The 12,413-nt window shown below is 36.6% G+C and overlaps 1 protein-coding gene across 1 annotated transcript in view; it reads right to left on the bottom strand.

Annotated features, from left to right (window-relative positions):
• Window positions 1-1,208: 1,208 nt before the first annotated feature.
• The window catches only part of LOC127161786 (adenylate cyclase type 9), a 69,973-nt gene continuing 58,768 nt past the window's right edge, over window positions 1,209-12,413 (bottom strand). Inside the window, exons 7-10 of the mRNA XM_051104532.1 lie at window positions 9,912-10,071; window positions 9,057-9,199; window positions 8,112-8,135; window positions 1,209-7,257 (exon numbers count right to left, since the gene is read on the bottom strand). Of these exons, the coding sequence (XP_050960489.1) occupies window positions 5,973-7,257; window positions 8,112-8,135; window positions 9,057-9,199; window positions 9,912-10,071 (1,612 nt within the window). The 3' untranslated portion in view covers window positions 1,209-5,972. The remainder of the gene's footprint in view (window positions 7,258-8,111; window positions 8,136-9,056; window positions 9,200-9,911; window positions 10,072-12,413) is intronic.

Genomic DNA, 12,413 nt, shown 5'->3' with positions numbered 1-12,413 from the left:
AAACAGCCGCTAGGGGGCGTGGTTTGCACGTAAATGGCGTAGATGTAGTATTCAATCGGTTCGGTTTTGAGCTTCACTTTACAAAAGTGTACCATGGTAAAAAAATAAATAAAAAATACCACAGTACTGTGTATAGTTATTACAATAAAACTGACACCCCTTTTTATTGAAATTAAGTGAAAACATTGTTTGAAAGAGATCTACACTCAGTCAAAAAGTTTTTGAACAAAGATTTTTCTCTTTTTTTTCTTCTGCTCGCCAAGCCTGCATTTATTTGATCCAAAGCAAAATTTTAAAATATATTTACAGTTCAAAAGAACTGGTTTCTATTTAAACATATTTTAACATTTAATTTATCCCTGTGATTTCAAAGCTGCATTTTTAGCATCATTACTTCAGTCACATGATCCTTCAAAATCATTCTACTATTCTGATTTTCTGCTCAAAAAACATTTATTCTTTTTATTATTAGGTTGAAAACAGCTGAGTACATTTTTTCAGGTTTCTTTGATGAATAAAGTTTAGAAGGACAGCATTTATAAATGGAAATCTTTTGTAATATTATTAATGTATTTACCATCACTTTTGATCAATTTAAAGCATCCTTGCTAAATAAAAGTATTAATTTCTACAATTTCTTTCCCCCCCAAATGATATCGAAGCTTTTGAATGGTACAGTGTATAATGCTACAAAAGCTTTTTATAAAATAGTTTTAAATACTGATAATAATAATAATAATAATAACAATGTTTCTTAAACAGCAAATCAAAGGATCATGTGACACTGAAGACTGGAGTAATGATGCAGAAAATTCAGCTTTGATCACAGGAATAAATTACATTTTAAAATATATCCAAATAGAAATCAGTTACTTTAAATAGTACAAATATTTCATTTCAATACTTTTGCTGTATTTTGGATCAAATAAATGCAGGCTTGGTGAGCAGAAGAGAATTAAAATAAACCATTAAAAATCTTACTGTTCAAAAACTTCTGACTGGTAGTGCATTTTGTGTATTTTAGCAGACTGCTATTAAATTACCATGGTACATTCTTGCAACTTTTTGTAAATACAGCTGTGTGTATACAAAAAGACATGCTCGATAAGAATAAAAGGAATAGACTTGTGTGGTAGTGTGTGTACAGGATATTGTTCGTGTGAACAGACATTGAAAAGACAGATTCACTACAAATCAACAGACGGAAGCAGACTTCAACACTGTATTATTGGCTTTCCCTTTTCATCCATTAGCTTTGATGTAACAGTATGGCACATGCATTGATATAAATAATACAAAAAATGAATTATATGTAAACACACAGAGCAATGCATATGTACAAACACAGGAGAAAAAACTTTATACAAATGAATACAGATTGAGTTTATAAATGAAAAAGAAACTGAGAGAAACTTAAAATCATACATTCTTGAATAAATACACTCTTTGGCAAGAAGTCCCAGTGTGTGATATTTCTATTAAAACACACATTTGTGTGTCAAATTTCACATACACACATTTCCTATGTCAAATTGCTTGTAATCATTGATTGGGCCAACTGTAGTCATTGTAAATAAAATAAAATAAAATGTGGCTCTTCTGCTATCATACATTAGTTCAGCCCTTTCATTCACCCTATGTGTGTTTTTTTGCTTTCCTCACAAACTCTCAAACAGTAAAAGTAATGGAATGGAGCACATTTCAATAAAAATAAATGATAAAACACAAAAGCTAAGTTCAAGCAGCAGTTCAGAGGCTGAAGCGTAATGCTTATTTAGTTGGATCAAGTTTTCTATTGCTCTACTACTCTGAAACAGAGGAGCCCATAAGGGTTGTGTGCTCATTCCCTCCTCCAGGCAGCAAGGGCACTTTTATTATATAGCAAAAGTTGTGCCCTATAAAATATATTATAAATACATGAATTGCTATGCTCAGAGTCACCAAAAACACATCAACTGAACAGTATCAAAATCAGCACAGAATAAAAATGACTTGAATTAGAATGGCACCTCAGAGTAAAATGACAATATTCATCCTGTGCATTTTGAAATGAAGAGCAGTTCACATTCAAAAGGAATATACAGTGAAAACGGACACATCAAGCTAATCGTTAAGAAAAGGCACAGCGCTAAAGATCACGTTAAATCATTTATCATACACACGGATTCAGTGTATGAAAATGAACAGATAAACAGGATGAAGTCATTTGACTGATCAATGCATTCTAGATGAGTAAAAGGCACTAATATATACAATGAGAAATACAGACAAATCAATCAAAAACAATTCCCTTTTAAATGTATGGGTTCTTGGCAGATTGCAAATTCACAGCAATGTCAAGAAAAAGTTATACATTTTCTCATATGCCTATAAATATCACCAATGTGAAGCATGACAAATCAACAGCGAAGCTTTGAGCACACAACCCTTTTAAACGAATACAGGTCACCCATCATAAAGCCAAAATGCAAGGGGTAAAAGACATCAAACTGCTATCAAAAGGTAAAAACAACCATTCTTAAATCATGAGACAGTCATAAAATATATGCAGTATCAGTGCAGATTAAGTTACTCACAAAGCTCAATGTTAAACAGATTAAAATCTACTTCCTTTTGCTAATATCCCATACAATAATTTACCCTTTACTATTGCACATCAAACGACAAGCAGGCAGAGTCAAGGCTATGGTCTAATCTATTCTAAAATATTCACATGAGTCTGTACATTTGACTGGCCGGCTAAATATATGTTAACTTATTGCCAGTTCTTGCAACTGTTATGCCACTATGGTGACTTAATTGGCAAGTCTTTTTAGATTTGAATACAGTTAAAGTTTGTTTTTTCACATTTTAACTAATTTAATTCACTTTTATCGCTCAAGATGTCCACACTCGATAATTAAAATCAAAGCCACCATGAAACAACAAGCTCATAATTATGTACGACTTGTTTCTAAGTGAAACATTATACTCTGTGAGAATAAAAGCAGTATTTGATTTTATTTGATCCATCAGGAATTGATTAGATGATGGAAGTTCCAGCTTTTTCCTCCAATTTTTGAGGATTTTTGGCCAGAGTACCTCCGATTTTTATGTTTTAAATCTACAGTGCCTTGCGAAAGTATTCATACCCCTTCATTTTATTCACGTTTTATGTTGCTGCCTTATGTTAAACAGTTTTAAATTATTTTTTTTTTCACATCAATCTACACTCCATGCACCATAATAACAAAGCAAAACAATTGTCACAACTTCATAATTTTTTTAGAAAATAAACAAGTACATTGCATAAATATTCATACCCTTAACTTAGTACTTAGTTTAAGCACCTTTACAGCCTCGGGTCTTTTTGGGTATGATGCAGCAAGATTTGCACATCACCATTTGGCAATTATCTGCCATTCTTCATCTCACCTCTTCACCTCTCAAGCTTGAATGGGGTCTGGCAGACATTTCCAGGTTTCTCCATAAATGTTTGATTGGGTTCAAGCCCAGGCTTTGGCTGGACCACTCAGCTACATTCACAGAGTTGTCTGCAAGCCACTTTTGCTGTGTGCTTAGGTTCATTGTCCGGTTGGCAGGCGAAACCTTCTGCCCAGTCTGAGGTTCTGAACGCTTTGGACTGGGTTTTCATTAAGACTATCTCAGTATTTTGGTGCATTGAGCTTTTCTTCTACTCTGACGATTACCTGCCAGCGAAAAACAGCCCCATAGCATGAGGCTGCTACCAGCACACTTTACTTTTGGGATGGTACTCTGCAGGTGATGAGCAGTGCTTGGTTTTCTTCAAACATGATGCTTGGAATTGAGGTTCATCAGACCAGAGAATTTTGTTTCTCAAAGTCTGAGGGTCTTTTGCAAATACCAAGTGTGTTTTCATGTGTTTTCACTGAGGAGAGGATTGAGTTTGGCCACACCATTATAAAGCCCAGATTGGTGAAATGTTGCAATGATGTTTGTCCTTCTGTAGGTTTCTTTTATCTGCATGTATGATCATGGAGCTCAACTAGAGTGACCATCAGCTTCTTAGTCACCACTCTAGCCAAGGTCCTTCTCCATCAATTGCTCAGTTTGGCCAGGAGGCCAGAGACATGGTTGAAGAGTTGAAGAGTCGTGGTTGTTTCAAACTTCTTCCATTATGGATAATGGAGGCTACATGCTTCTGTAAACCTTCAATGCAGCAGAAAGATATGTGGCTTGATGCAATCCTGTCTCTGAGCTCTACAGGCATTTTTTCATGGTTTTTGCTCTGATATGCATTTTCAGCTGTTAGACCTTTTATTAGAACGTGTGTGCCTTTCCAAATCATAACCATTCAAATGAATTTGTTACAGGTTAACTTCACTCGATGTGTAGTAACATCTAAAAGCGATATGAGTGCTCCTGAGCTAAATTTCAAGTGTCCCAAATAAGGGTATGAATACTTATGCAATGGAATCATTTAAGTTTTTATTTTTAATAAATTTGCAAAGATGTTAAACACCTGTTTTTTTTTTTTTTACTTTGTCATTATGGTGTATGGAATGTAGATTGATGTGGGAAAAAAAGTAGTTTAAAACAGTTTAACAAAAGGCAGCAACATGAAATGTGAAAATAATGAAGGGGTATGAATACTTTCACAAGGCACTATATCATTTGCTATTGTAATCAGTTTAATATTGAATTGCTGCACTGCCTACAACAGTAGCCTAAAACAATGTTATTTAGCTACTGATTAACATTATTTTCCATGCCTGCGCAGCCTAGGTGACATCAGCCGAACAGAAAAGTCATTTCAGAGGCAGAGCGAGTTTAAATTTTGATGAAAGATAACAAAGGCATTTTTGCTTTTACAGCAACGTGCATTTATGAATCGCCCAGACTAGGAATGTATTTAGTAGAAGTAAAAGGGCCAGTGTTGATTTTGTGAAACCGCCTATACTGTATCTTAAAACCAACTGCCCACTTTTATATTTTACGTAAAGTATGAAAGTCACAGTAGCTAATGCATGAATGCATTTTTGTCCTTTAAGACTATGATCTCATTAGCGTTAAGGCAAACTTGCCACGTCATCTTACAACTTGTTGTGTCTTACAACTTTTCATCTAAAACGCAGGTGTTGGTCAGCCAACCGAGCATTTAGCTGCAGAATGAAGAGCAATAGGAAAAATTGTGAAAAAATAGACAGAAAGGCCATAGTCAGACAGTTAGGAATACATGCATCAAGATAAAGCGCTGTAGAAATGTTTGATATCGTTGACTGTAGGTGATTTTAGCCCATAGCTTGCTCTACATTTCGCTAATACTTCTTCACAGACACTTTTGGCCATGCACCATTCAACGCGATGGTTTTATCTCGGGTCTTCTTAAAACGGCAATCATCGCAATATAGAGTTTTGCTTTGTAAAACTGTATCGAATACTGACTGATAAACGCCCAACAGAAATATCTACAAATATTCCAAAATATATCTAATACTTTCACAAAAATTAAAGCGCTTTCTAACGTCAAATGTACATGCTAAATCTTTTAGATCTTCAGCTAAAGATTCGACTGACAAATCTCTTTTAAAAAATGCCTCATACATATTGTTGTCATCCTAAAGGCACTTCATTAAAAGAAAACCATTCACGAAAGGCAGATAATAGCAGGAGCTAGTTCGAAATTAAATTAGCGGAAATAACTGCGTCTATTTAAGGACGGAACTTCAGATCTGTGCCGTCCCAATGCATCTCCTCAGCATTTCTTATCCCATGTAGAAATGGTTCATGTGGCTCCTCTGAGTTTTTACCGCCGTCCAGATGTGAAAGTATCTCCTGGTTCGGCTAGCACTATTAACACTTCAAGGTTGTGTGCTTAAACTTCCCACATACACGGATGCAAATCTACACTAGTGTACTTTCCTAAACACGCCTATCCCTACAAACTCAACAAAGAGCCTGTGTTTAAAGGGTTTAAACCAACAGCAACATCAATGTTGGCTTGTCTCAAGTCAGAGTTTTGTCATTTCACCCATATATGCAATTTCTCCCTCCATTTTTGCAATGACCTCTGCGACAAGAGGAGAGGTCAAAGTCGGTTCCGGTGGTTTACCGAAAACCGCTGGACTTGCGCTCAAGCTGGTTTCCGGTATGCAAGTCAGGCCGACAGCAGACGCAGATCGTTGAGTCTTCGACGTACCATTGCTTCCAGCCTTGTCGGGAAAGTCTCTACCAGCGAATCCCTGTCCGGTAGTAAGTCCTGAGCTCACAGAGAACGATGCACCTACTCTACTAGCGCTGGTCGCTGGGACCATATTGGCGATCTCATCGGTGGGCGAGCGTCCGATGCTGCCGTCCACCTGTGCTCGGATTTCCGGAGAGACCGAGAGCTGGTACTGAGGTACAGGTCCGCTGTCTGAGCTCTTCGGGTAAAGGTAGGTCTTCATTTGACCCTTTCCCTTCACATTGACGGTACCGCGGTAGTCAAACTCGTAGTCCATTCCATTAAGCACGCAGTAGCTCTCCTCGCTAACCTGAACGCGACACTCCACTCCAGTTGTGTCCATCCGGCTTGCGATGTTCACCGTGTCGCCCCAGATGTCGTAGAGTAGCTTGGTGGTACCGATGACTCCGGCGGTTAGAGGTCCGTGATTGAACCCGATTCGCAACTTGAACTTAAAACCAAGCATGTTTTTATTAAAGTCGTCCACCACGCGCATCATCTCCAAAGAAAATTCAAAAAGCGCTCGTAGGTGAGCATGGGGATGGGCTTGATCGCTACACTGCTGCGTGTTGAGTCCCGATGCCGCCATGTAAGAGGCGCCGATCGTTTTGATCTTCTCAATATTGGAAAAATCTGACTTGCGCAAGAGTTCATCGAAGTCCCCGATGAGTTCGTTCAGCACGCGGTAGCACTCCTTTCCGCCTTCGTAGCTCTCTTCGTAGAACTCGCTGAAGTTGACGATGCTGGCGAAGATGACGCCCACGTTGTCGTGGTTCTTCGAGTAGCTCTGGGTCACTTTTAGCTGCTCGGCCACGTGGATGGGGATGATGTTGCGCAGGAGCCAGTCGGCCTGGTCCCGCATGTTTTGGATCTTAATGCGGTGCTGGTCTGCTTCCACATTGCCATGGTAGTGTAGACGGTAGCTCACCTCAAACTCACGGTTGAGGAACCAAACGAGGAGGAGAAGCAGGAAAAAGGCAACCAAAGCTTCCGGGCCAAGAAGGTCCTGCGGTCGGGTTGAATCATCTGCAGGGGATGGGACTTCATTAAAGCTGCTGTTGAAGTCACTGGATCTGGTGGACATAGAGAAAGACACAAAAAGGTTGAGAGTTTTTAAGTGCTATGCTAAAATAAAATCAAAATGATAAAATGTGATGCAACAAGTATCTGTAGTGTTAAAGGAGAAGTCCACTTCCAAAACAAAGATTCGCATATAATGTACTCACCCCCTTGTCATCCAAGATGTTCATGTCTTTCTTTCTTCGGTTGTAAGAAAGTATGTTTTTTGAGGAAAACAGTTCAGCATTTTTCCCCTGAGCGTTTGAGAATAAAAGGAATTAAACTGTATTTTTTAAATGAAAATAACTGATTGTTTCGCTAGATAAGACCCTTCTTCATTGGCTGGGATCATTTACAACTGCATCGTTTGAAGCCGCATTTAAACTGCCTTTTGGAAGTTCAAAATCGGGGCACCATATCAGTCCATTATATGGAGAAAAATCCTGAAATGTTTTCCTCAAAAAACAATTTCTTTACGACTGAAGAAAGAAAGACATGAACATCTTGTATGACTAGGGAGTGAGTACATTATATGTGAATCTTTGTTTTGGAAGTGGACTTCTCCTTTAAGCTTGGTTAAGTCTACACAATTTTAGCACGATCTGCTTGACATAGGGTGTCGTGAGGACTCGTAAACTACAATGGGCATCAAAACACTTTGTTTTGGTGTTTTGTTAGTTTACACTCATGGCATCTTCTGTCTAGTCCCGCGCTATCGATGACAGCACTCTTGTTGTTTAGGATGGCAAGCGATAAACATGTAGTCCGACATTATTCTTGTTCATGACACAATCCAAGATTTTAGGAGTAAAAATCGCATCTGACACAGTGACTGTTGTAACCGACAAAAAATTGTGTTTAAACTTACCTCAAAAATAAACGTTCCCAAGTGCTGTAAGAAAAACAACAGCAAAAGATTAGCTTTGATTTAGTATTAGCATAGCATAACTATTCTATGAAAGCCCAATAAAAGCATCATAATTCATAAACTTGCAGAAATAAATACTTTTATTCAGCAAGGATGCATTAAATTGATCAGAAGTGATAGTAAATATTTATTATACTACAAAACACGCCTATTTTAAATAAACACTGTTCTATTAAACTTTCTATTTATCAATTAATCTTGAAAAATCAGCATATTAGAATGATTTCTGAAGGATCATGTGACACTAAAGAAATGATGGAAAGCTGAAAATTTCCATCAGTAACAATGAACAATACATTTATCACACTATTTATTAATCCTTGTTAATGTTAGTTAATAAAAATGCAGTCGTTCATTCTTTGTTGATGTTAGTTCAAAGTGCATTAACTAATGTTAACAAACACAACCTGTGATTTTAATAATGCATTAATAAATGTTGAAATTAATATTAACTAAGATTAATAAATACAATAGAAGCATTGTTCATTCTTAGTTCATGTAAACTAATGTAGTTAACTAATGAACCTCAGTAAAGTGTTACCTAGATTTCTAAATATTTCATTTTGAAATCAAGACAAAAACTGTTTGTTTGTTTGTGTAGTATGTGGGTCACACTTAAGTATAAGCACCAGTTCTCACTATTAACTAACTATAAACTATGACTTCTTCCTCAAACTCATAAACTGCTGCTTATTAATATTTAGTAAGGTTGTTAACTTTAGCTATGGGGTAAGATTGAGGGATCTTCAATATGGTCATGCAAAATAAGGCATTAATATGTGCTTTATAAGTCGCCAATATGCAAGTAATATGCATGCTAATAAGCAACTAGTTAACAGTGAGAATTGTTCCCTAAACTAAAGTGCATGTTGTGATTATTTGAACCTGCAAGGGGGGCTCCAGAGCACACTGAGAAAGGTGAGTCCGGCTAGTGTCGCCAGGGTTGAACGCATCCAGAAACTGAGCTGGCAGAAATTGCTGTACTGGATGATGGCAATTATGACAGCACAGCAGGTGAACATGGTGAACTGGGGAAAAGAATTAGACATGAATTAAACATGCTCATGCTCACAGCAGAGTACGTGCAGGATTGCAGTTTACAGAAATATCTACTTCCCTGACTCTGAGCAGCATTAAATTGCTTCAATTACTGCATCTTTGCTGTCTAGAGGTCACCAGACAAGCCTATGTAAGATGTTACATAATAGATATGTACTGTACCATACATACTTAAAGTGCACACTTTAAAGTATTTAGCCCAGCATGCACATTCACTGCTATGCAGTGTGTGTTTTGCTATTCTATTACTGCATATAAAATGGTTTCTTGTTCTTTTAACAATAAATACTTATTATTAACAGCTCTTTTAGAGCACTTTTGAGGAAAAAATCTACAACTTTTCAAACAGGCAGGAGACAAGTGATGGTATTATCATCACTGTACTACTGCAGTACTTTGTTGAAATGCAATTTATTTATTTAATTATTCATGCCTTTGTTTGGACAGGACAGTGAAGATGAGACAGGAAAGCACTGGGTGAAGAGAGAGGGGAGTGGGATCGGCAAAGGACCATGAGCCGAGATTCGAACTCGGGTCGCTGTGAGCGCAATTGCACTGTATGTCGTCGCACTAACCGCGAGGCTATTGGCACAGACGAAATGCAATTTATATTTAATCAAAACAATTTCACATGCATGAAAAACCCTTCACAGTTTCTTTTTTTTTCTCTGTTGTGTTTACCTGTATGGAGTCATGCATATTGCAGGTGATATGAGAAAACACAGCCACGGCGGGTAATGACACCAGCACCGCTCCAATCATGTGACGGGGAACCCAGCCGGAAATGGCCCAGAGGAGAGTCCTGGTGCAGTCCAGAACGCTGTCCAGGTAAAAGGCTCGTCTGTAAAGTAGACAATGAGATATATGCATTTATGCATTATGCTGCTATTGCCCTGATCCTGTTTTAAAAATATGTGTAATAATAAAACACACTGGAATATGAGTTAAGAGTAAACCCCCGGTTTTACAGACAAAGCTTAAGCCTAGTCCCAGACTAAAATGTGACCACAAATCCAGTCTTAAGTCGCTGGGGTATATTTGAAGCAATAGCCAAAAATGCATTGTATGGGTCAAAATTAACTTTAATTTTCTTTTATGCCAAAAATCATTAGGATATTGAGTAAAAATCAAGTTCCATGGTGATATTTTGTAAATTTTCTACTGTAAATATATCAAAACTTAATTTTTGATTAGTAATGTGCATTGCTAAGAACTTAAACCAACTTTAAAGGTGATTTCCTCAACATTTAGATTTTTTATTTTCTCCCTCAACTTCAAAATCGTCCTATATCACTGTTTTACCTTTTTTGTTATGTTTGATCATCTTTGTATGTTCACTTTGCAAAAACTAGGTTGGTGCTTCTGCAGCGATGTAGGATGATTTTAAAATGATTTTTGAAGTTGAGGGAGAAAATATGATTGGAGTTTTTCGACATACCCTAACTTGAGCCAGAATACACAGAGTTCAGGCAGAGTAAGACAAGACGAGCGTTTGGGATTAAAAAGGTTTTAAATTGTATTTTTTAATGAAGATAACCGATAGATAAGACCTTTCTTCCTCAGCTGGGATTGTTTATAACCATATTTGGGATCGTTTGAAGCTGCATTTAAACTGCCTTTTGGAAGTTCAATAAAAAAATTTCCCTCAAAAAACACAATTTCTTTACGAATGAAGAAAGAAAGACATGAACATCTTGGATGACAAGGGGGTGAGTACATTATCTGTAAATTGTTGTTCTGAAAGTGGACTTCCTCTTTAAAACTACATAGACATACATACACAACACACACACACACACAAAAATTAAAATTAAAAAACACTGGACAAAATCACCAAAACTTCTAATTAGAATTAAAAATATAAAAATAAAAACTCAAAATATTAAAGGGATAGTTTACCCAAAAATTAAAATTCTGTCATTAATTACTCATCCTCATGTCCTTCCAAACCTATAAGACCTTTGTTCATCTTTGGCATGTTTTAGCCTTGTGGTGCTCTCATGAATGCACATCTATGCATGGTCCGAAAACTCTGATTTTAATCAAAAAATATCTTAATTTGTGTTCTGAAGATGAATAAAGGTCTTACGGGTTTGGTAACAACATGAGGATAAGTTTAAATGACAGAATTGTAATTTTTGTGAGAACTATCCCTTTAATAACAACTATAATAGTATCTCAATGATACTAAAGTAACACTGATATGACAAAACAAAAACAAGTATCTATTTAAAAAGTATCTATTTAATTCGTCCAGCATGCAGACAATATTACACAGAAAATATTGATATTGACATTTTTATCAGACAGTAAAATTAAATTTCCAGACGGTAACACAATTATCCGTGTTTAACCAAATTGCAAAGAGAAGTAACATTAAAAACTAATGCCTTTACTTTTCTGACATTAAAGGAACAGTTCACCCAAAAATCAAAAAATGTCATAATTTACTCACCCTCTTGCTGCGGCAAACCTGTATGTAAGAAAATGCTGATAACCAAACAGTTTTGGTTCCCACTGACTTCTAAGAAAAGTCAATGGGAAGTGAAACTGTTTAGCTACCAACATCCTTCAAAATATCTGGAACGAACAAGGGTGAGTAAATGATGACAGAATTTTCAGTTTTGGGGTCAATTATCCTTTTAAAATGGCTGAATGCAAATGAAACACATTTAAATGTTTAATTTTAGCTAAAAAGCATTCCAAAGCTTTTGAATATGAAATAAACATTTGTATCAGCCTGGAACAGATCCAGACGCCTGCTGGTTGAAACAGAGGCTGAACATGCAATTCCTCCACATTATTTAACCGTGTATTATTCCTTCAGATATTCAGCTCAGTCCCATTCTGTTACAGCAGCAATATTTGCAGATTTTGTTCATGTTAAGAGGCTTAAAATTCTTGTTGTAAATACTCTGAATCTGACATGACAGATCATAAGCACTGGAGGCATTTCTGACAAGCCTTAAAAAGGTCATGCAATTTGATCTGATGAACATTTACAGCAAGTAAAACCTTTTAGTTTTATTCATTCCAAGGTTTATTAATTAAAAAATGACTTTTCTAGCATCATTTATTAGCCATCATGTCATTCTAAACCTGTAAAATTAATTTTCTACAAATATAGCATGACATGCTGCACCATATTTTGATTATTCATCAGGGGTATAAAAAATTAACTAT

Source organism: Labeo rohita, chromosome 3 (assembly GCF_022985175.1).
Source record: "Labeo rohita strain BAU-BD-2019 chromosome 3, IGBB_LRoh.1.0, whole genome shotgun sequence".
Classification (NCBI taxonomy): Eukaryota; Metazoa; Chordata; class Actinopteri; order Cypriniformes; family Cyprinidae; genus Labeo; species Labeo rohita.
The sequence above is the reverse complement of the archived record's forward strand: the minus strand, read 5'-3'. Positions and strand labels throughout refer to the sequence as shown.